This window comes from Xyrauchen texanus, chromosome 27 (genome assembly GCF_025860055.1).
Source record: "Xyrauchen texanus isolate HMW12.3.18 chromosome 27, RBS_HiC_50CHRs, whole genome shotgun sequence".
Classification (NCBI taxonomy): domain Eukaryota; kingdom Metazoa; phylum Chordata; class Actinopteri; order Cypriniformes; family Catostomidae; genus Xyrauchen; species Xyrauchen texanus.
In genome coordinates this window covers 4,959,217-4,985,086 of record NC_068302.1, presented here as the reverse complement: position 1 = coordinate 4,985,086, position 25,870 = coordinate 4,959,217, and the positions used below count along the sequence as shown (strand labels likewise).

At 45.2% G+C, this 25,870-nt stretch overlaps 1 protein-coding gene across 1 annotated transcript in view; it reads left to right on the top strand.

The window, feature by feature from the left end:
* The window catches only part of LOC127620881 (probable G-protein coupled receptor 153), a 128,700-nt gene that overhangs the window by 16,083 nt on the left and 86,747 nt on the right, over positions 1-25,870 (top strand). Inside the window, exon 2 of the mRNA XM_052094217.1 lies at positions 15,402-15,834. Within this exon, the coding sequence (XP_051950177.1) occupies positions 15,402-15,834 (433 nt within the window). The remainder of the gene's footprint in view (positions 1-15,401; positions 15,835-25,870) is intronic.

Below are 25,870 nucleotides of genomic sequence, written 5' to 3'. Positions count from 1 at the left end.
ACAACAATGGGAGTGTTTTTTTTCTTTCTTATTTATTTAGATATGAGAACTTTAATTCTTGAGGTCCTGGTTAGGTAAAGTGTGTTTTGAATGTGTCAGGTTTGTGTCGTAAGCATAAATTAATCTGCAGTGTTTGATAACGGTATAGATGTAGTGTAAAAATAACCTTTTGAGTCTTTGAACCAAAGGTGTATTTTGAAGCAGATCTATATAGAAATCGGGACAACATCAACCAAAAAACTTCTATGTAATGTAGCACCCGTTCAAAGTTGATATGGCTGCATTAGAACGTAAAACTTACTTTGTCATTTATAGTGTATTTATAGAGTATATGAATGCTAGTATACTTTAGCATACTGTTAACAAATGTGTCTACACAAAATTCAGTGATGAGGTAACCATTTCAATTCAGTTGAATCTATATTTCTATGGAGGACAGAATGTGACAATATTAAAAACAGATAAATAAATAAATATATTTTCAATGAAATGTAATACATTTGATACATTTAGTTCCCCGTCTGTCGCTCACTTCGACGTTGTGTCGAAGATGCGACACTAGGGGTCTCTCTTGAGCACCGAATATGCCTCTGATCTATGAAAAAAGGCCAATGGGAATTAGGCAGACAGTATTTGCATACCCCGCCCCGGACATACAGGTATAAAAGCGGGCAAATACGTCGAGTTCATTCAGAAATCTTCTTCAGAGCCGATGGTCGTGTTGCAGTCAGCTGCGAGTTACACACCTGTTCCTGTTTTTCTCTGACACTTGCCTGTTGGATTCAACGGCGCATTACAGCGGCTTCCTCCTTCTCTGCACGGCAGTGTAGTTTGCCCCTGGGCGCTTCGACAGTGCAAGAAACTTAAAGAGTTAGAAAAGAGTGATTTTCTCTCAAAGAGTTATTTCCTCTAAAAGAGCAAATACTTTTCAGGACCCGTCTTTATAAAGATGCCCTTCCGCCCTTGCATAGTTCCTGGATGCGGTAGAGTGCTCTCCGCTTCAGACGGCCACAGGCGTTGTCTCGTGTGTCTGGGTTGTGATCACACCAAGGCAGCGTTTGTGGATGGTTCATGTTCTCACTTGAACATGACCATGGCAATGTTTCGGTCGCGGCTTACTTTCAACCGAAAGCACGCCACTCCAGCCGCCCCTTGCATTGCACCTTCTTCCCACGGGATTAAGGGCGGTGCGGCTGGCGATAGAGGCGATCTGGGGATGGCAGCGGGTGCAGCCCCGTCGGCACGCTCGTTAACTCCCATCCATCAACAGCGGCTCGCCTCACGGCCAGTCTGCCTATCCTCTAGAGCTTGAGGTGGATGAGCTCGCCGTTGCATCGGAGAGCGCTCGTCCTTCAGCGAGGAAACGCCAAGCTGCTCCACCTCAACCCGGGCCCCTCAGCCCATGTGTCGAGCACCCCCCCCCCCCAAAGACCCTCTCAAGGACCCGTAAGGCTCCCAGGCGCTCCTGAGGCGATCGACCCAGGGACAAAGACGTTAGCTCTGGAGCAGGTAAGCAGATTGCTCCGTCCCCGGTGGAGGGCCGGGAGGAGAATCCTTTGTTGAATTTATTTAATTTGCCGCACCCCTTACATGGGGCTGCGGTACCCACATTCTCAATAAAAGAGCTATTTCCTTTGTCTCTGGGTCACCTGGCCCGCAAATGCCATTCTCACGGCACTCTGTCCCGGCACACTGTATGCTGTACAGTCCCGGCACGCTGTACGCGGACCCTCCGCCCTCAGCCCCACGACTGTTCCCCGGCCGGCCGATTCGGACGAGTCCAGAGGATGCCGCTACAGGACCTCCTCCTCAATCACGAACCCTCCCCCTGCCGGGAGTGCAGAGCAAGGTAAGTGCTTCGAGTCTATTCTCAGCACTAGAGCCTCTGGATGCGTCTGCGCCTCCCGACGCCATACTAACTGCTCCGCCCCGCTGCTCCGCCCCGCCAGGTACGCTGCGCTGGCACATCAACTGCCTAGAGTTGCTGACTGTATTTTTTGCCCTGCAGATCTAGCTGGTCTACCACCTGCCGTCGTAGACATGATCAGCCAAGCCAGAGCCCCCTCTACCAGGTAACTTTATGCCCTGAAGTGGCGCTTGTTCGCGAATTGGTGTTGTTCCCGGGCCGAAGACCCACAGAGGTGTGCAGTTAGGTCAGTGCTCCTATTCCTGCAGGAGAGGTTGGAGGGGAGGCTGTCCCCATCCACCTTGAAGGTGTATGTTGCTGCTATCACGGCCCACCACGACGCAGTATACGGCAAGTCTTTGGGTAAGCACGACTTGATCCCGGCCAAGCCTGTTCCCCTCCTGGGATCTCTCAATGGTCCTCACGGGCCTTCAGAGACCCCCCTTTGAGCCGCTAGAATCAGTTGGACTCTAAAAATGGCCCTGCTGATCGCGCTCGCCTCCATCAAGAGGGACCTGCAAGCGTTCTCTGTTAGCGGCACCTGCCTGGAGTTCTGTCCGGCAGACACCCATGTGATCCTAAGACCGCGACCGGGCTATGTGCCCAAGGTTCCTAAAACGACGTTCAGAGACCAGGTGGTGAACCTGCAATTGCTGCCCCGGGAGGATGCTTTGCATACCTACTTGGACCGCACTCGGAGCTTTAGATGTTCTGAGCAGCTCTTTGTCTGCTTTGGTGGACAGCGGAAAGGGAACGCTGTCTCCAAACAGAGGCTCTCCCACTGGGTGGTGGTTGCCATTTCATTGCCCCCGCGGGTCCGAGCTCACTCAACAAGGAGTGTTGCATCCTTGTGGGCACTGGCCAGGGATACCTGGCAGACATATGTAGAGCAGCGAGTTGGGCAACACCTAATACCTTTGCAAGGTTTTACAATCTCAGGGTTGAGTCAGTATCGTGTTGTGTCTTCTCAGGTCTGCTGACGAACTGACCGGGTGGATCACTTGCACCTAGAGTCCTTTCCCTCGGTCGAGGTAAAATTGTGCGCTTTCTCTCCCAGAAGATTCCATATATTCGGATCCCTGGACGATTCCTCCCTAGCCCTATGGGTCTGCAATTTAGCTGAAGAATTCACTGACCCAATCCACTACGGGTACTTAATCTACCTGTACTGGTGTAGGTTCTCCACAGGTCCGGACTCCTGCGTGGACTCCTCCTGTGTGTATTTTCCACGGTACGGTCCCCTTGCGAGTGGACCCGCATCTCCCTTAGGGAGTGCCATCTGCCCTTCGGTCGCCGTGCTGTAGCAACACCCCCCTCCTTGAGGCTGGATCTACCACCTTGCCATTTTTTCCACATGCAACCTGAGGGACCCATGTGATGTATCTTGCCACTTACCTCCCCGTTACTAGGCAGTTGTGGCCTCCGCAGGGTCTTTTCCCCCTGAAAGAATAGGAAACTGGGTAAGACCCCTTCCCACTATGCGTGTAAGGGCCTCAGCCGCTTTGCTCTATGCGAGAAACATAGAGAGTAAAGAGGCCCGGCTAGGCTTGGCCCGTTCCCAGATGGGCAAGCGTCGCCTTGTTCCCCTGCTTAGGGTAACCGACATCTTTTATGGGGCATTGGGGAAGGGTACGTGCAGCCTGACACAACTGGTCACCTTTGCACGTAAATATACCTGCCCGCTCTTGTGTCAGCAGTACACGTACATGGCTCAGTTCATGGCGTGATTTGAATTGGACCCCTAGTGTCGCTTCTTCGACACAACTTCGAAGTGAACGACAGAAGGGGAACGGCCACTTCACTGAGTCGAGCCACTGTAGTGGCCGGACCATTCCGGCTCCTCAGAAAATTCCTGAATGAACATGACGTATTTGCCTGCTTTTATACCCATATGTTCGGAGTGGGGTATGCAAATACTGTCTGCCTAATTCCCATTGGCCTTTTTTCATAGATCAGAGGCATATTCAGCGCTCAAGAGAGACCCCTAGTGTCGCTTATTCGACACAACGTCTTGTTCCCTCCATCAGGGAACGGAGGTTACATCCGTAACCTAGACGTTCCTTATTAACGCATTATTGCATTTATTCATTTCCACTTATTTATTTCCTCATTAATTTATACATTTATTTATTCCTATGTTTTTCTATTAATATATGCTTTTATTTCCATATTTATTTGCATATATATTTATTTCTACATTATTTACTTCCACATTTATGTATTTCCACATTTCTTTGTCCACATGGAAATGAGTGTTTTCTACTTCAGGCATAGCAATCAAGCTCAGGTTGTTCCAGAGTGAAGCTTGGATCTACAGTGACATCTTGTGGTTGAGACAAATAGATAAAAAAAGAATGAATGAATGATCTTTAGCCTTCATACTTGTTTTCGTTTCATAAGTACTGTGGCTACATCCAGGGATGTAGCATTCTTTATGATGGCATATGCATAACAGTGGATACAGAATATGATGGATTTGTTTTTCCTTCTCAAATTCAAATCTGATAAAACCAAAGAGTTCTAGGGTGAAAGTTTTATGTCAAACAACCGCAGCTCTAAACAAGATTTTTAAACTTTGTCGGTTTTGTGCAACTTTAAAAGGAAATAACTGTCCGATCGGACAATTTTAAAAAGTGCATACACCTGCACAATAGGCTACTTCACAGAACATCTTCAGTGCGCATGATATCAACATTCAGTTACACAGATTCGAAGCACGAACACCTGAATCTCAGTTAATACAGTTATTCTACTACAATAGCAGATAATTCTGCTCTATATAGTATGTCTGTGCTTTAGTTAAATGCAAGTATAATTGTCAGAAACTATATGCTGATATTTTCACTTTCTTTTTGTTCTCCTATTTTTTTGAGACCCTCACATGGAAATCCGTGATCAAAAGAGATGCATATTTTATTACATCAGTTGTAAATGGTGATGCATCTCATCCATCCACTTCAATACCAGGTGTACAGGGCACACACATACACAGCATTAGAGAGTAGTCACATAATGATCATTAAAATAAAACTGATGCACTAAATGGTTTTCTTGTTTCTTTTTTATCTGTCAAAATGATGGACAGTATTTGGAAACATCTATCAAAGTTTCCAAAAATGTATAAATGATGGAGAATTTTCAGTTAACGCAAGAAGCCCTGGTTACATGTATGGTTAAGTGATAGCTTATTTAACTAACAACAATACAATTTCTTAGATATTTTCAAATGTGTAAATTCTCATAAAATAGATCACCACAAATTAAACTTTGACTAAATAATTACTCATTAATTTTCTATTCCCTATAGTCTTTGAATTCCACACAGTGTACTATATAGGGAGTGATTATTTAGGGCTGTTCTGAAGGGAACTAACCAAAATGAAGTTAAACACCATCTAAAATCTAAACAGGAAGATTGTAGATTGGTTAGAAATAGGTTAATAACTTATTGATCTGGCAAATATTTCCAAATAAATTACTATGCTTCTCTCTTTCTTCACCCGCTTGCCTCCCTCGCTGATCTGCTGCCCCTGGCTACAGCTGGCCTATATGTACACAAGCTTTTATCAACAACATACACTGTTTTTACATTAAATATAATTAAACTTGATAGTTTCATGTGTACTGCTTTTTGTCCATGTCAAATTGTTTGTCATCAGATCTTTTGAAGTTGTAGTTTCATAGTTCATTCATTCCCTATTTGATGTGTTTGACTCAACCACAAGATGTCACTGTGGATCCAAGCTTCACTCCAAGATTGATTGCTATGCCTGAAGTACTAAATACACTTATTTTTTTTTCACCACAGCTGTACAGGGAGGGGGGTTGGAGTGAGGGTTTGGCATACAGTGACCACTGTATTTCCTAAACACATGAGGGTCTCGTGAAAATTGAGATAATTTTTGTCTTTTTGACAAAAATGTCCTTTACATTTAGTCAATATTTTGTCATGTCTTATTAGTTAATCTTTTAAAAAATGAAATGTTATTTGATGATAATGTGCAAAATGACAAAAACATTTATGAAAATGTAAAAGACCAAACTTTAACAAAATATTCACTTATTTGAAAAATGTATAAACTTGTATAAACTACAATAATTATCACACATGTATCACACATATTAAAGATGAATATGTTTTCTATGTAGGATTAAACATGAGAATAGCATATAATGAATTATGTATTAGATACGTTTTACTAGTTACTAGTGGTGTAACGATTCACTAGTTTCTTCGATTAATCAATTACTTATCCTGCCGATCTATATGCATTGATCTTAAAATATGATTTTTGAATTCAGAAAAATAAAGAAATATTTACATATGTGCAATTTAATGGATACGCTTTGGAGAGCATGCTAGTTTGCAAGTCCATGAGTTATATAAAGTGTGCATTTGGGACAATCTTCAAGACTTATAAGACAATAAGATAAAAGCATTTTTATACATTACATTTTTTATACACATGCAGTTTTACAAGTTGATATTAGAAAATTCATGACATTGATAGATAGTGTAAAGGAACTTTTGAATATTTGTTTTTTTATTGAATAATTTTAAGACATTATAAGGCATTAACAAACAACCTCTGAAAAACAAAGCACACAATAACAACAACAACAAAACCCCATCTTTTTAAATGTTTCAATTGTTCGAAAGGATCAGCAGTGAGGACAGTTAGAAGTCTGCTGTGGAGCTCACTCTGATGCAGGCTTAGCCAAAGGGGCTTTGAGGGTGCAATGGGGAAACTCGTGAGCACCCCTTTGAGCACTAAAATGTCAAGTGGGATACCCTACGGTCTTGTGGACTTTGCGGGAAGGCGCAAATGAAGGCCATGAGACCGCAAGTCCACATCAAGTGTGCCATTTGGGACAGGGCCATAATGAATCTTACAAGCTACAGCTATGTACAGGAACATACTCTGGTCTAGAGACTCCCAAAAATAAAAAAAATCCTCTTTGAAACAATGATAACAAAGGTTTAGTGTTAAATTACTCATGGACATTATTGCAACTCATAATTATTAGTTAGTACTGTTGTCTTTATGATACATATGCTTTTGTCATTGTTGGGGAATTGTTTACGATGCTTTAACACTCTGCAGTGCTGAAGTCTCTTATGTTTGTTGACACAAATTGGAATAAAAAATAGTTCGATTATTTCTGTCATGAATTACTTTGTGCTTTTGGTTCAATGTAAATGCTAGTTAAAACATTAAAGACGGTAATTTTGTGCCATCTACAGGCGCAAATGTGTAATTCGCATAAATGGCCATTAAACTAATCAATGAATGAATCTAAATGGATCTTTTTGTTGAACTGATAAAAAAAGATTCAAGTCACTGAGATGGTTGGCCAATGGTTTGTCAAAGTTTTTTTTTTTTTTTACAAGAATAAAGGATGTTTATATGAGAAATGCCAACAAATGTAGCCTTTAGCATTGTATAGAAAGCTACAAATAATATATGGTCTGCCTCATTCTATGAACATAATACACATGTTTAGAAATAAAATTATAAACGGTGTAGTTTTAAAGTAAGTTTGGAGCAGCAAAAACTGTTAACCTTGTGTTAATTGTCATGTGAACATTTAGCTATATGCTAAGCTTAAATGCTATTTTTATTTAATTAATATCATAAATATAAGGTATAATGAACAATGTTAACGAATGGAACCTTTTTATAAAGTTACCAAAATTACATTAAAATTACATTCATTTTGAATTGCTAACATTTATTTGTTTTGAAATAGTTATGAATAGTTTTGTTGTCAATATCAAAAGGTCATTATGACACTGGTAAGCAGTAAAAACTATGAGAGCATCACACATAGCAGAGAAACATTCAAAAATGAGAAAAATATATCCATTACAAGCTCTAAAGCTGCTCTAGTGAGAAATTATTTTTTTTCTGTAACACAAATCACTAATTATTAAGCAAATGCGTGAAGACGGTGTGCCGTTATGGTTAAAATGTAATTGCTCTGATTAGTGGTAATGTGACCAACATTAATCTGATTTCAATTGGGATCCTCATGGAATAGTAATGAGATGAGTGACAGATGAGATATTGAGAGCACCTGGAGAGCGCGCATGTTTGATTGACATCGTGAGTGAGCATATCGCAGGGAGTGAAGCTGAAAGCGGTCATGATCGCTCAAACAGTCTCTATGCAACACAAAGTCTGATTGTCACGACTCACGTTACATCACGTATATTCAGATTTGTATTTTCATTTTTATTTGTTGTTTAATTCGTTTTTATACCCATTTGCAGTCTCTTTATCCTCTCTGTGCTCACAGTGCAGGGAGTCAGAATTACTACTATAATGACTCTAGAAAACGGGCAACTTAATAGTCATACACATGTTTGTAACGCTTCCCACAAGAAGGAGGACAGGGAACAGGTGTTCAGCAACAGGTAAGCTTTTAATTATCTTTTTACAATACACAATAGTGATCAAGCGCACTGAGTTGGCTTGTCATCTCCTCCCGACTGGAGGCTCGGTGTCTGCTTTTATGCCGCTCTCCTCGTGCTCACTGGAATTAGAGACAGGTGTTAGGCATAATTTAGCTCAGGTGTAAGCGCCCTTACCGCTTTCCTCTCCCGGACGGGCGCTTGACCACGCCCGCTGCCACATACCCCCACCGCCCGACTCAGGCCGGGCACCATCCGGCCTGCCCACCACTCCCCCATTTCTGGAGAGAAAGTCGGCGACAGCCATCTGCACCCCGGTCTGTGGACCACCTTGAATTTAAAGGGCTGGAGAGCCAGGTACCAACGGGTGATCCGGGCGTTAGTATCTTTCATGCGGTGGAGCCACTGGAGTGGGGCGTGATCCGAGCAGAGGGTGAAGGCCCGCCCCAGCAGGTAATACCGAGGGTGAGGACCGCCCACTTGATGGCCAAACACTCCTTCTCCACGGTGCTGTACTTAGTTTCCCTCAAAGAGAGCTTCCGGCTAATGTACAGCACTGGGCGCCTCCCCTCCGCCACCTGCGAGAGTACGGCCCCCAGCCCTCTGTCTGAAGCGTCCGTCTGCAAAATAAAAGGGAGAGAAATCAGGTGCATGAAGAAGCGGCCCCCACAAAGTGCGGCTTTAATCTGCATAAACGCCTGTTGACACTGCTCCGACCATTGAACCGGATCTGGAGCCCCTTTTTAGTGAGGTCAGTCAGCGGGCTGGTGACGTCCGAATAATTAGGCACAAACCTTCTATAATAGCCAGCCAACCCCAGGAACTGCCTCACCCCATTTTTGGTCTTAGGTCTAGGGCAAGTCGCAATCGCCATGGTCTTATCAATTTGGGGACGCACCTGGCCATGACCAAAGTGGAACCCCAGATACCGTACCTCCACACTCAATCGCAGCATTTCTTAGGGTTTGCCGTGAGCCCCGCCACGCGCAGCGATCTCAGGACGGCCCTCAGATGTTGCATGTGCCGCTGCCAATCATTGCTATAAATGATAATATCATCTAAATAGGCAGCGGCGTACGCGTGTGAGGTCTGAGGATCCGATCCATGAGTCGCTGAAACGTGGCCGGCGCCCCAAACAAACCGAAAGGAAGCGTCACAAATTGGTGTAATCCAAACGGCGCTGTGAAGGCTGTTTTCTCACGGGACATTGGTGTCAAGGGGATCTGCCAATAACCCTTTGTTAAATCCAAGGTCGAATAAAATCGAGCAGTACCTAACCGATCGAGCAGTTCATCAACACGGGGCATTGGGTACGCGTCAAATTTAGACACCGCGTTGACTTTTCTGTAATCCACACAGAATCGAACAGACCCATCACTCTTGGGAACAGGACCAATCACTGTGGGATTCCTCTATTACGCCCATATCAAGCATCGCATCTAATTCCTCCCGTACTACTTTCTTTTTATGTTCGGGTAAGCGATAGGGGCGGCAACGCACCACCGTGCTCGGCTCGGTCTCGATGTGGTGCTGTATGATGTTTGTACGGCCCGGTAGAGGGGAAAACACATCCGCAAATTCCTTTTGTAATTCGGAAACCTCTGTGAGTTGCCGCGGTGAGAGTTGGTCTCCACAAGTAACCGGAGTGTTAAGATTGTAGTCTTTGTTTACCTCCGGTCCGAGCTCCGTCCTCTCCGGAACTACCGTGGCCAACGTCACAGAGGCCGCCTCCTCCCTCCATAATTTCAGGAGGTTGAGGTGATAAATTTGACGTGCGCCCCTCTATCGGTACGCTTAACTTCATAATCGAGATCCCCTACTGCGTCGTGTGACCTCAAAGGGTCCTTGCCACTTGGCGAGTAATTTAGAGCTTCGATGTTGGGAGTAATACGAGTACCTTATCTCCCGGTGCAAATTCCCGTAGCCGAGCACCCCTGTCATACAGCCGGCGTTGGCGTTCTTGAGCTTGGAGCAAATTCTCCTGTGTTAATCGCCCCAGTGTGTGGAGTTTTGCTCTAAGATCGAGAACGAACTGAATTTCATTTTTGCTATTAGAAGGTCCTCCTCCCATGCTTCATGGATGACGTCAAGGACGCCACGGGGCGTCGCCCGTACAGCAGCTCAAACGGGAGAACCCTGTGGAGGCTTGTGGGACCTCTCGTACTGCAAACAACAGGGGTCTAGCCACTTATCCCAATTTCTAGCGTCATCGTGTACGCAATTTACTGAATCATGTTCTTGAGCGTTTTATTAAATCGTTCCACTAGGCCATCAGTCTGTGGATGGTAAACGCTAGTGCGAATCGATTTAATGCCCAAGAGCTCGTAAAGTTCGCGAAGTGTTCGTGACATAAAAGTCGTGCCTTGATCGGTGAGGATTTCTTTCGAATCCCCACCCAGGAGATTATCTTGAAGAGTGCCCCGCAACACTACGTGCGGAGATGTTGCTCAGAGGCACTGCTTCCGGATATCGCGTTGCGTAATCCACTAGGACTAACACGAAGCGATGTCCGCGTGCTGACCGTTCTAATGGCCCGACGAGGTCCATCCCAATTCTTTCGAAGGGGACCTCGATTAATGGTAGAGGGCGCAATGGCGCTTTTGGGGTGGCCGGTGGGTTTACCAGCTGACATTCACGGCACGCCGCACACCACCTGCGGACGTCACCGCCAATGCCCGGCCAATAAAAATGGGCTATTAGACGGAGAAGTGTTTTCCGTTCCCCTAGGTGACCGGCCACAGGATTATAGTGAGCCGCCTGGAAAACCATTTCCCGGCGGCTCCGTGGAACCAACAACTGTGTTACTTCCTCCTTTGTTTGAGCGTCCTGCGTCACTCTATATAACCGATCTCTAATCATGGCAAAATATGGGTATGAAATGGCGATGCCCGGCCGGAGCTGTTGACCATCAATTACTCTCACTTGGTCAAGAGCATGCTTAAGGGTTTCGGTCCCGCGACTGCTCTAGAGGGAAGTCCCCTCAGGGAATTCCCTGAGAGGAGGGGCGGCCACCTCGCCCCTTTCCTCGTCATCCCGAGCAGCCGAGGACGGCCCCGGCTCCGCCTCCCCTGCCAAAGCATCGCACACCGCACACCTCTTTATGCAGGACCCATCCGCACAAATACCCTCTAAAATATCTTTAAAATTTGGCCAATCGGTACCCAAGATTAGCGGATGGGTGAGGCGGGACTAACCGCTGCCTCCACACTATGTTTTTTTCCCTGAATTTAATCACCAAAGTCACCATGGGATACTTGTGAACATCCCCATGCACACACCTCACCCTCACCAGTTTAGCTAAACCCAAAGCCCGGGTTGAACCAAGCGTTGGTGGATGGTGGTCTGATTGCAGCCGGTATCCAGCAAAGCTTGGTAATACCCCCTGATCCTTACCGAATCCGGTATGCTCCAGCCCGATAGGGGGCAGCCTGCGGGACGTCGGAGACCCGCACCACCGTCCCCACCTCCATCAGCGGACACTGATCCCGGAAGTGGTCCGGGTCTCCGCACCTCCAACAGGCCGGCCCAGGCGTTGCGGCCGCACTTGTGCTGGCGGGCCCCCACCTGAGGAGGAGAGCGGCTGAAAGACGGGAGTGGGAGGGTACATTCTCCCAAGGCCGGGAAGCTGGTCTCTGGAACCCTCCACGCCTGCGCGGGGCAGGAACGGGCCCTGGGGAGAGAACAGAAGAAGAGACCAAAGGGGAGGGGCGAGGGCAGTGGCAGACACAAGGGAAGGGGAGAGAGAGAGAGACGAAGAAGAGGGCTCGTCCGCCCTCGGGATCGCCGCCAGATGGTCCTCTGCGAGACGAACGGCTTCCTCCAGCGACGCCGGGCAGTGGCACTGGACCCACTCCGCCATTTTCCGGGGCAGCCACTGACTAAATTGCTCCAGTACCACCTGATCGATAACACCCTCGACGTCGCGGTCCCCCACGAGCAGCCACCTCCGACAGGCGTCCCGGAGCCGTTGGGCAAATGCGAACGGGCGACCGGACTTTTCCAACTTCATGCCCCGGAAGAGCTGACGATTCTCTTCCGGGCTCCGACCGACCCGTTGCAAAATGGCTCTTTTTAGGTCTGAATAGGCCAGGAGGTTAGTTGCCGGCAGTTGTTGAGCCGCGAGTTGAGCTTCCCGGACAGGAGAGGAACTAGGCGGGCTGCCCATTGTTCATGCGGCCAGCCCCAGATTTCTGCCGTTCAGCTCAAACAAATCCAGAAAGGCCTCAGGATCGTCTGCTACCCCCATCTTCTGTAACGTGGGCGGGGCAGCGTGGAGCCGGTGTCCGGGTCGCGGCTGTGGCGGCGCCGCCTCCTGGATGAGGAGGCTCCAGATGGCGTGCCGGTCCTCTGCCTGAGCCCGCATGATCTCAACAAATCGGCGATCCTGGTCCTGCCGGAGCTCAAGCAGGGTTTGTTGGTGGCTCTGGTGTAGTGCCGCGAGGGACTGGAGGATCTCCGTCAGCTGGGAGGACTCTACGGGCGACCCATCTCCATACTTGGATGAACAATTCCCGGGTTTCGGCACCAGTGTAACGCTTCCCACAAGAAGGAGGACAGGGAACAGGTGTTCAGCAACAGGTAAGCTTTTAATTATCTTTTTACAATACACAATAGTGATCAAGCGCACTGAGTTGGCTTGTCATCTCCTCCCGACTGGAGGCTCGGTGTCTGCTTTTATGCCGCTCTCCTCGTGCTCACTGGAATTAGAGACAGGTGTTAGGCATAATTTAGCTCAGGTGTAAGCGCCCTTACCGCTTTCCTCTCCTGGACGGGCGCTTGACCACGCCCCCGCTGCCACAATGTTATTCTTACACATTTTTAAAAACAAACCTGCATATTCATCTGAATAACAGCCAGGCCAAATTGATGCCCTACGCAGGGTTCATGTGATATGAGCGTGAAGCGATCATCTGTGTTCCGCAACTGCTTTCGGGTCCTTGAATAACATATAACGTGCGAGTAAGGTCAGCCGGTGGACTTTCTGGTGCCACCTAGGGAGTTGATGCCCTACACTGACTGTTGATGCCCTATGCTTACAGGGAGCGCCGGTACTGATAACAGCATGTCTGAAAGTTTAAATTCGTAAATACTTAGCATTACCAACAATTCACTGTCCAGAGGCCACACTGTCATGCATATCAAGAGCTGAGAAAGCGCTCATTCATTAAAGTGCAGTGTATACGTGATTCTCTGCGTGCTGCAAAAAAGATTAAGCCTGATTCTAGGCACAATCGCTGATCACAGACTTAAGATGAAGATCGGTGGCTGATTGATCAGTGCACCCCTATCCACAACACAACAACAAAAAAAGCCACGTAACAAGCCACATAACAAGAGAACCTTGACTGGGCAACTGAGCGTTTTCGCTGTGTGCTTCAACATATATACATATAGATAAATTGTATAAAAAAACTTTGCCATTTCTAATTGTTCAGTTCATGCAATTTCATACACTAACCTGCAAACTCATTATTGTCACATTGGTAATTTTTTAAGAAGTACAAAATCCTTTGTAACTTTCGTGTGCATGGTGACTAGATTCACAACTTTGGACTGCCACCTACACCACATTGACGCGTGCTGTGTGACACCTGTGCCTTGTCCTACCCGGTTGTGTTAGTCTATGGGATTTTTTTTTATCACCTGCTACGGGAAAACCATAAATCCAATCTATTAGAAAAGACACAGTACCATAAGTAAAAAACCCTATTTTGCTTAAAGAGTAGAACTGTATGTTGGCTTTTCATGCAAGCATAATATGGATGACTGTTTCCTATGTGTAAAATCATTATTCCTCCTTTCAAACAGATCCAGGAGTTTCTGTATACATTTTGTTTTCAGTGAAACTTTATATTTATTAAGTAAATCAAGGAGAGAGCTTTCTATTGGAGTTGCCTAGTGATGCATCTTAAAAGTGAAGTGTGTGTGCGTGAAGTGTATTGGATGTTAAAATATTTTCTTCTGTTCCAACTTATTTCCATAGCCAGCCTATCCATAAACTTTTCTAGGTTTATTTTCCCCAAGAAGTGTAAACTTGCACTTGCCACATTGGCCATTCATGAGACTTGCCAGTACAACCAATTTTGCTTCCATAATGTGAAGTATTACCATGTGAGACAGGATATTTAACAATTTAAACTGCAAATTTTACATTTTAATGCAAGATTCTGAAAACAAACTTTTTTCAGTAATGAATCATGCACAATAGGGCCAGGAATGTGCATTAAGTAAATGGGGGCCGATTTTGCCAAAAGAACCCTCTTCAATGAATATCTCAAGGTCTACAGTATGCTCCAACTCACTCTCTGCGGAACTACGGTTTTGGGAAATTGTTGATCTATGTTGGTAACGATGGAACTTGCGACCATACTTGACTACAGACTAGGGCTGGGAGATATATTGAATATTAACTATATAATCGAGATAATTTTGCTGATGATGTAAAATTGACCAATATCGTGAAAATCGTGATGACTTTCATTTGGCTATTAATTTCATAAAGAGCGCATCAGTACACTAATTTCACAATCTTTCAGGGCTGCACATTTAATCAAAATAACATTAAAATGGCAAGTTGCCATTATTAATCCACAAAAGGCTGCAATTTAAAACAAACAAAAAACATGGTCTGTGTGCAATTCAGAACAAACCGGTGATGCACTCTCAGATTAGTTCACGTGCATTGTGAAATCAAATTAATGCAGTATCAAGCATTCATGCAATTCCAAACATTTGTAACCGATAAGAGTTATTATACAAATTTACAAATGCAGCACAGAATAACTGAAAATGAGGAAGTTACAGTGTTTCAGGAAATGTGGGACATTTTAAACAGTCAAATACACATAGCCTTTTCTGTGTCACAATAAAAGCTAATAAATATGACAAAATAAATATGGGGTCAAAATAAAAGCCCCAGGTGGAGGTGAAGTAAACAGGACAGAAATATATTACTTTTGTATAATGCAAATCTAATAATCAGAATAATAATGATAATTCAGCATATATTATAGTAATAAACCATTTCCCACAGTAATAATAACGTATTTTTTATTTCATGTTGACTTTTATCTTTACCAGGCTGAGTAACACCAAGAAGCAGGCCATCCATACAGTCATGGGCATCTGGATGGTCTCGTTCATTCTGTCCACACTACCCGCTGTGGGCTGGCATGATACCATGGAACGCTTCTACAACCACGACAACTGCCGCTTCATTGTGACCGAGATTGGCCTGGGCTTCGGAGTCTGCTTCCTGCTGCTGATCAGCGGGAGTGTGGTGATGGGCGTCATCTGCATAGGGATTGCCCTCTTTCAGACCTTCTCCATTCAGATGATCCAAAATGTGGACAAAAACAAATTTAATGTGCCCACCATCGTAGTGGAGGATGCCCAAGGCAAGAGACGCTCGTCCATTGACGGCTCAGAGTCCATCAAGACTTCGTTGCAGATTACCTATCTTATCAGTGGAATAGTCTTCATATACGACTTTCTAACTGGGTTCCCCATATTGGTGAGTGTTTGTTTATTTTATTTTACTTACAATTTTACAACAGTAAGTTTCAGTCTTATAATCTGGAGTGCATATACTGTACATTGACATAATTTGTGCATAACCACCATCGTTAGTTAGTTAATTATTTTCTGAAACCATAGTGAATATGTCGCACATCTGTGGTTCGAACCACATTGGTTCAGTACAGAGCACAGGTGTTACGCAGGGGTGGAGTTATATCTTCTGGGGAAATCGAATGGATGTCAAATTATAACAGATAATTTACATATGTACTGTTCTCTCTATGTTTTGCTGCCACAGCATTAATACAGATAAACAGTGATCCAAACTCTATTCAAGATCCAGGATAACTAGCCTTCTTGCATCTTTAATGATTTCAGACAGTTTAAATTTACAAGATGACAGACAGTTGAATAGAGTGAAAGTGTAAATAAAGTACAAAAGACAATATTTAAAGGTGCTGTAATTGAATTTTTCATGGAAAGGTATGCAAAAACATTTCACACTCACTGAATTATATTAATAAAATAAGGGTTGTGTGATATCTCACCTGTCTCTGTGACAACTCTAGACTCTGTAAACAAAAAATGTGTCAATGGTCCACGTTCAATGACGCATTCTGCCTGTCAGTTATTTTGCTTATTCTATTATTATTGTAGTTGCAGCGATTCATAAACTAATGCAAGTACTTTTACTTTTACTTTTGTATAATGCAATTCTAATAATCAGAATAATAATGATAATCCAGCATTATATTATAGTAATAAACCTAACGTGTCCCACAGTAATAATTTAGTATTATGCTATGTTAAACTGGGGTTTCAAAAATAAGTTAGTGAAGTAGCTTTGCACAGCTTGTCCATTCACAATGCACAGTCCATTCACAGTAGCTTTTTTATTAAGCTACTATGTATCATTGTTTATGAAATATAAATATAAAGTGCATATCAATGAAAATGATTGTATTTCATTCCCCCTTGTGTTTATTTAATGAAAAACGAATTCTTTTTAAACAGATTTGTATTTAATGTTTTTAAAATATTGAATCTACTTGGCTACTTTGAATGAAATTATGGTTCCTCTGGTAAATAATTTTTTTATTATAATTATCGAGAGATTATTATTAATTATCATCAATAGGCTGAAAAATATCGAGATATAATTTTTTTAGACATATTACCCAGCCCTACTACAGACAAGATCCCACAATGAATTCGGAAAGAGTAGGTTGACTTTTCTTGAACTAAATTCATGTAACCTGCACACACAAACACAAGATGAGACAGTCACAATGTCGGAGGAAACTGCTTTATTCCAACAAAGCAGGCAACAGTACAAACAGGGCAAATCCAGTGAAGAGGCGTCAAAGGGGAGCGTGATGTCGGAGCCGGGGAATCAGAATAGAAAGAAGGGGCAAATCCGGGAGAGATTGGTCAACGAGAGCGGGAGGTCGAAGCCGGGAAAACAGTTAACAACTATGGCGTAGAACTAGACGGGACTAGCGGGATCAAAGACAGGGGAACAAGGGGAGCTGGCAAGCTAAGGGGTAAACAAGAGGAGTTCAAAACTAGGCGAGACTAGCGGGGGGCAAGGACACGGGAAACTAAATACAATAACCAACCGGTGTGAAACGAATGTGCTGTGATATAAATAGGGGCGAGTGCAGGTGTAACCAATGATAGGTGATGAGACGAGTACAGGTGAAACTAATGATCTAGTGATTGGGACGAGTGCGGGTGAAACTAATACTGGTGATAGGAGAGCGGGCATGCGAGCCCGAGGAGGGAGACCTGCTAACGAGCATGAGAGCTCGAGGGAGCAAAACGAGCGTGCGAGCTCGAGGGGGCGAAACGAGCGTGCGAGCTCGAGGGAGCAAAACGAGCGTGCGAACTCGAGGGAGCAAAACGAGCGTGCGAGCTCGAGGGAGCAAAACGAGCTTGCGAGCTCGAGGGGGCGGAACGAGCGTGGAAGCTCGAGGGGGCGGAGCGAGGGAGCGGGGTTCGTGACAATTCAGAATGCTGCTGCCAGGATTCTGACACAAACCAAAAAATCTGAGCATTTTACTCCAGTCCCTGTGTCTTTGGCTTCCAGACAAATTTAGATTTGATTTTAAAGGAATAGTTCACCCAAAAATGAACATTTCTCTCATCATTTACTCACCCTCATGCCACCCCAGATGTGTATGACTTTCTTTCTTCTGCCTAACAAAAATATATTTTTTAGAATAATAACAAACATTTGAAGCACCAAACATCACATAGAAATAAAAAATGTAATCCATAATACTCCAGTGGTTAAATCCATATCTGTAGCAGTGATATGATAGCTGTGGGTGAGAAACAGATCAATATTTAATTTCTTTTTACAAAAAACCTTTGAAAGTGAAAGTGGAGATTTATGGTAAAAAAGGACTTAAAAATGTATCTGTTTCTCACTCACACCTATCATATCGCTTCAGAAGACATTTAAACCACTGGAGTCAAATGGATTACTTTTATGTGGCCTTTATATGCTTTTTGAAGCTTGAAAGGTCCGGTCACCATTTATTTGCATCATAAGGACCAAAAAAATCTTTGTTTGTTTTCAGCAGAGAAAACGTCATGGTTACTGTTGTAATCTCCGTTCCCTGAGGGATGGAATGAGACATTGTGTCAAATTAAGTGACACAAGGGGTCTTCCTGGGATGCCAAACATACCTCTGAACCTGAGAAAAGGCCAATGTCAAGTTGGTAGAGAGAAATTGCATGCCCCGCCCTGCACTCTCTGCTCTGACTCTTCCCTCTTGGTCTTTTCTGGATTTCTTCGGAACCAGATCCATAGAAAAATGACCCCACCTAGATGATGTGACAGCAGCCATAATGTGCCAGTATGCTCACCACACTCCAGCTATTGGTGGAGAGGAGAGAGTGGAGTGATAGAGACAATTAATGGATGGGTATTATTACTAAGCCATGATTGATAAGGGCCAATGTGGGAAATTTGGGATTTTTAATAACCAAATCAGGACCTCGGTTTAAAATCTCATCCAAAGGATGGTGCCTTTTTTACAGTATAGTGTCCCCATCACTCTATTGGGGAATTAGAACCTACACAGTCCACAGGGTGAGCACCCCCTGCTGGACTCCCTAATACCTCTTCCAGCAGCAACCTTAGTTTTCCCAGGAGGTCTCCCATCAAGGTACTGACAAGGCACAACCGTGCTTAGTTTCAGTAGGCAACCAGAAAACAATGACAGAAAACACGAACGCTAACAAGACTGTGGAGCTACAAAAGGGACAACAGTGAAAACTATGGAATAACAAAAGGGACAAAAATGGAAAACAAAGGGGCAACGGTAAAACAAGACAAGGTCATACATAACATAGCCCCCCCTCTAAGGATCAGATCCCAGATGATCCTAAAAGAAAAAACACCAAAAGACAAAAAGGAACCCACAGAAAACAAAATGATGGCACCGGGGGCACACAGAGGGCAGGCAGGAAGTCCAATGGGGCACAGAGGGCAGGCAGGAAGTCCAAGGGGGCACAGAGGGGCAGACAGGCAGTCCAGGGGGCAATGAGGGGCAGACAAGCAGTCCAGGGGGGCACAGAGGGCAGGCAGGAAGTCCAATGGGGCACAGAGGGCAAGGACAGGTTCAGGTGGTCTGGGAGCTGGACACAGGGCAAGGATAGGTTCAGGAGGCCTGGGAGCTGGCCACAGGGCAAGGATAGGTTCAGGAGGTCTGGGAGCTGGCCACCGGGCAAGGATAGGTTCGGGGAACCGGGGAGGAGGCCACTGGACAAGAACAGGGTCAGGGGCCCTGGGAGGAAGCCACGGGACAAGGACTGGGTTAGGGGGCCCGGGAAGAGGCCACAGGTCAGGGTCAGGGGCCCTGGGAGGAGGCCACAGGTCAGGGGCCGGGTCAGGGGGCCTGGGAGGAGGCCCTAGAGGCGGTGACCTGGAAGGCTCTGAGGGCGGAGCCGTAGGAGGCTGGGGAGGCTCTGAGGGCGGAGCCGTAGGAGGCTCGAGAGGCAGAGCTGTAGGAGGCTCTGGAGGCTCAGAGGCCTCAGGGGGCAGAGCCGTGGGAGGCTCAGGAGGTAGAACTGAGGGAGGCTCAGGAGGCAGAACTGAGGGAGGCTCAGGAGGCGAAGCCCTGGAAGGCTCTGGAGGTGGAGCCGAGGGAGGTGGCGCCATAGGAGGCTTTAGAGTCTCTGGGAGCAGAGCCGTAGGAGGCTCAGGAGGCGGAGCCATAGGAGGCTCTGGAGGTGGAGCCGTAGGAGGCTCGGGGAGAAGGGCCGTGGAAGACTCGAGAGGCTCTGGAGGCGGAGCCCTGGAAGGCTCGAGAGGCTTGAGAGGCGGAGCCCTGGGAGGCTCAAGAGGCTTGAGGGGTGGAGCCCTGGAAGGCTCGAGAGGCTTGAGAGGCGGAGCCCTGGAAGGCTTGAGAGGCTTGAGAGGCGGAGCCCTGGGAGGCTCGAGAGGCTTGAGAGGTGGAGCCCTGGGAGGCTCGAGAGGCTCGAGAGGCAGAGCTCTGGGGAGCTCGAGAGGCGGCGCTCTGGGAAGCTCGAGAGGCGGAGCCCTGGGAGGCTCGAGAGGCTCGAGAGGCAGAGCTCTGGGAAGCTTGAGAGGCGGAGCTCTGGGAAGCTCGAGAGGAGGAGCCCTGGGAGGCTCGAGAGACTTGAGAGGCGGAGTCCTGGAAGACTCAGGAGGCGGAGCTCTGGGAGGCTCGAGAGGAGCCCTGGAAGACTCGGTAGGCGAAGCTCTGGAAAGCTCGGAAGGCGGAGCTCTGGAAAGCTCGGAAGGCGGAGCTCTGGAAAGCTCGGGAGGCTCGGAAGACGCTGACTCTTGGACGGGCACGACCACTGGCACTGGCTCTTGGACGGTCATGGCTACTGGCACTGGCTCTTGGACGGTCATGGCTACTGGCGCTGGCTCAGGGACGGTCGAGGCTACAGGCGCTGGCTCAGGGACGGTCGAGGCTACAGGCGCTGGCTCAGGGACGGTCGAGGCTACAGGCGCTGGCTCAGGGATGGTCGAGGCTACAGGCGCTGGCTCACTGACCTCCGAGGTGACAGGCACTGGCTCACTGACATCGGAGGCTACAGGCTCGCTCACCGTGACAAGCGTGGGCTCTGGCTCGCTCACAGTGATATGTGTGGGCTCTGGCTCGCTCACAGTGATATGCGTGGGCACTGGTTCCCTCACAGTGATATGCGTGGGCACTGGTTCGCTCACAGTGATATGCGTGGGTACTGGTTCGCTCACCGTGATCGGTGTGAGCCGGGAGGCGAAAGCCTGTCTTCTCCTCCTCCTCCGGGCAGACGAAGTGGACCGTACTGGCTGTGGGAGGAGTGGCAGGGCTCTCCTCGATGACCTCCACAGTGTATGGTGAAGCGCAGACCAGCAGAGTCTCCTCAATGAAGTCTTGGAGCGTCCAGCCGTGCGTCGTCGATGGCAACCGTTCCTGCAGCGCACAACTCAGGTTGGCCCGAAAAAACACCACCAGGTCGGAGTCTGGGAAGTCAGTGGCACCCGCAATTGCGAGGAAATCGCGGGTGTAGTCCTCCACCGGACGGTTTCCCTGCATGAGGCTAAGCAGTTTGCAGCTTGCTCGTAACACCGCTGGATCCATGTTTATGGTCTATTGTTCTGTCACGAATGTAAGGCAATGAAGGCAGACGAAGGTTGAGGATCCAAATGCAGCTTACTTTATTACTAACAAAATACAAAGAAAAGCCCTCAATGGGGAAATAAACAAGAACAGAGAACTCGGGCAGGGAACACAGACCAGGCTAACTACATTCACAAACATTCAACAATAGACAAGGACTGAACCAAAAACCGCGGTATAAATACATGAACAAGGGACAAAGGGGCCAATGAACAAACAGAACTCAAAACAAGATAACAAGATGATAACAGAAGCAAATGGCAAACTAATCAGGACAGGTGAAAACAATGACAGAAAACACGAACGCTAACAAGACTGTGGAGCTACAAAAGGGACAACAGTGAAAACTATGGAATAACAAAAGGGACAAAAATGGAAAACAAAGGGGCAATGGTAAAACAAGACAAGGTCATACATAACAATATGGCTGCTGGCAATATTTTGTATATATAATGAAGTTTACCATGTTGGGTGTATATGCCTATTGCAAGTCCACAATAGGATGATGGTACTAGGAAGCACTTACACAGGACACATGTAAATACATTACATGTTGCCATTACATGCTGCCAAAATGATACCATGACATCAATGCCATACAACAATGCTGCGGTGTAGGGTGTCAGAGAGGAAGATGTTGAGGTTGTAAGAAAACGAGCCAAGATAGACTGTTTTCCTTTGAAATAACATTCCCTCTCAATTTGTAATACAATTGTACTTTGTACTTTCAACTACGTGGTTCAATACAAATATCATGTACTAATTTACTGATATATGCTAATTATTTGATCCTATTGTACATTATTTTGTAATTTATTTTATCATTTTATTTCATTTATCTATTTTATGCCTTCATTTTGAATCCTATTAGCTAATAAATATAACTATGTAGGCTAATTGATATACAGTCAGGTCCATAAATATTGGGACATCGACACAATTCTAATCTTTTTGGCTCTATAAACCACCATAATGGATTTGAAATGAAACAAACAAGATGTGCTTTAACTGCAGACTTTCAGCTTTAATTTGAGGGTATTTACATCCAAATCAGATGAACGGTGTAGGAATTACTACGGTGTAGTTTGTATATGTGCCTCCCACTTTTTAAGGGACCAAAAGTAATGGGACAGATTAACAATCATAAATCAAACTTTCACTTTTTAATACTTGGTTGCAAATCCCTTGCAGTCAATTACAGCCTGAAGTCTGGAACACATAGACATCACCAGACGCTGGGTTTCATCCCTGGTGATGCTCTGCCAGGCCTCTACTGCAACTGTCTTCCGTTCCTGCTTGTTCTTGGGGCATTTTCCCTTCAGTTTTGTCTTCAGCAAGTGAAATGCATGCTCAATCGGATTCAGATCAGGTGATTGACTTGGCCATTGCATAACATTCCACTTCTTTCCCTTAAAAAACTCTTTGGTTGCTTTCGCAGTATGCTTCGGGTCATTGTCCATCTGTACTGTCCATCTTGGCTCTCAACGAAGGCGGTCGCATTTTCTAACCCTCTCCCTCCCCTTACCTTCCCTGCTTTGCTCCTCTCGTCACGTCTAGTCTACTGTCTTGTACTTTGAGAGACTCTCTCTGCACTGCTCTCCAAACTAAGACATCATGGATTTGATGAACTGGTCTCTACACGCAATTGACACCATCTTCTCGACGAGAAGCTTGGGTTCGGGGGAACCTGACTGCCCTGACGGAACGTTCGCAGCTGGCTACACGATGGACACGTGGGAGAGGTGGCGGATCGTGTGTCTGGCAGCGCTTTCCGTGGAGGACGTTGAAGATATCTACCTATTCGGTACCATGATAACAGGTCTTCTGCTGATTGGATTAGGCATTGCCCTGGTTTATCGAGGAATTAAGAAGATGGTGACAGCTGTCCAAAGCCTCACAAGGCTGCCCGTTGCAAGCCCGTTTATCGGTCCAATGACGGTCTCCAATAATACGGGTGAAGGTCTCTGCGCGTTACTGTCTTTCTTGTTACGCAACACAACAATATTAAATGAAATAAATTTTCTCTTATGTATTACCTCGTTATTTCATCTGACTCCATAAATGAAAAAGGTTTTTAATGATATCTGAGCATCATTAAAAGTGAGCGAACGTTTGATTATTCTTTTAACTCCTTTAATTATATTTTACCCGTTTAGATTAAGAAACTATGTCGCTTTGAGGTCCTCGCGTGTTTTTCTCTACACCGCGGGTCTCAGGATCACAAGCGGCCAGTATTGGATCATCAAACAGAGGTCATTGCTATATACCGGAGATCGGTCACGTTCAAGTTCACACAATCAAAGATACTTCAGTATAGCCCCATGGAATTGCATACACTTGAACGTAACTTAACGTTTTCTTCAGTAGAGGTCACGGCCACTATTACAGATGTAAGTTGACCAACATAACTTCTCTTATAATAGCTTTGGATTGGCCATGCGTGGTTTTCCACGTAAACTTATCTGGAGAAACATCAAATCAAAACAGAGGTAAGACACACCTGAATTTAGATTGGTCAAGCAGCATTTGCTGTTCTAAACGGAAATTCCCTTTTTGTCTTTGCAAACCAAGTACACTTGAATCGATGCCAAATATTAGTCGTCACTAATCTGACGCAGACTTGCGGTAACATACGAATTGTTTAATCTGTTTGGGAAACACAATGTCAGAGTCAGTCAGAATAAAATCAAATGTTGACAATTTATTGACCAGGTAACATAATCAATTTATCAATTCCAATTAGACAGTGATAAGTCAAAGTTAGACATCTAGATCATCAAAACATAAGAAATTCGAATTGCAATCACCTGATATAAATTACACACAGTAAACTGTGTGGGCTCGTCTGACTACAGAGAACCCTGCACAATGTGTCACATTTCCTTAAATACCCAAACCATGAACAAAGGGAATTTTGGGAGTGGTTAGGTTTGGAAGTCCTGGGGACATACCTCATTAACATACAAGCAGGGATGGGGACAGACCTCCAGAATTATAAAGCATTTGGCAAAGACCTTATAACTTTGTTGTCATTAAGTTTTACAAACCTGGGAATAAGAGCACTATACCAGATGCACTGAGACATTTTAAATGATTCCAAACATGTTACACTAGTTACATTATTTGTATACATCAGATATAGACTTTTGTTACGTACAGATCTTAGGTGATTCTGAGCTGAATGGGTGAGGGGAGAGAGGAGAGAATGGGACAGATGTGGAAGGGCAACAATGAGGTGTGAATTTGCAGTCTTCGCTCAGCGGGGTGTGGTGCCTCAGGAAGAGTTGCTAATTGCGAGAAAGTTAATTTGTTGATTTTCTCAAAGATCATACATTTGCTCTTTGCCTTTGAATGCAAACACATTGTTACCCTGTCTTACAGTTTCCTCCGCTTGACCCCCGGGGACAATTCCAGAAGAGTCCCTGTGGGGTCATTGTGTCTTAGTTTCTATTTTTATCTCAGTCGCAGAAGAGTGTGCAGTTGCGAAGGGCTGAGAGCCAGTGCCATGTCGGTTGATGTCCGTATGGATCTGATGAAGCAAGTCGCAACACAGTGTCTGGTTGATGTTAGCGCATGCATTCAGTTCATAGAGTCCATCAAGGCATTTGTGGCTTGTTCAGTGGACATGTCATTCCATCATGGAGAAACATCTGCTTCTGGTTGTACCTTTAATGATGATCTGACTCTTTGAAAAATTCTCTGTCACCTCCATTGGTGGTCTTCTGGGCAGACCTCAATTAGGTGAAGGAGTTCTCCCTGGCAATGAATATACACCTGAACAGCTTCTTAAATGACCATGTAAAGATGAAACTCTGAAGAACTTAATGTTATACTGACATGAGAAAAGGTTGAGTAATACATCAATACATGATGAAAAGACAAAAAATGAATTCGTGTCACAAGTGCGAGTGGTAATCCAGGTCTCAAGTGTATCTTTAAAAATGCAAAGGGGACTAATTAATCTGATTTTGTTTTTACTACCGTTTTGATTTTTGGTAGTGGAATTTGGATATACTTTATCTGAATTAATTAAAGGAAAGGTTGCACAGAGTTCAAGGCAATTAGAACATGTATCATCAATATACAATATTACAGTGGATACTAAATTAAAGGAAACATACCACAAAGTCGGTATAACTATTATTTTCATCAGTGGCAGGCATCATTAAACATATAGTTATAATAATAATTCTATGATTGTAGAATCACAGTTACAGACATATACAATAATAACAGTGTTAATTCAAAATTATCTAATATGTGTGATTTGGTGGCTAAGTCACAATCGATGATATATGCCTATTTTAAAAATGTGTAGTGATCGATAGAAGTGTCTGCATTTCATATCGTCAACAACTTACATTGTTATTAGCAATGCGTTGGAAA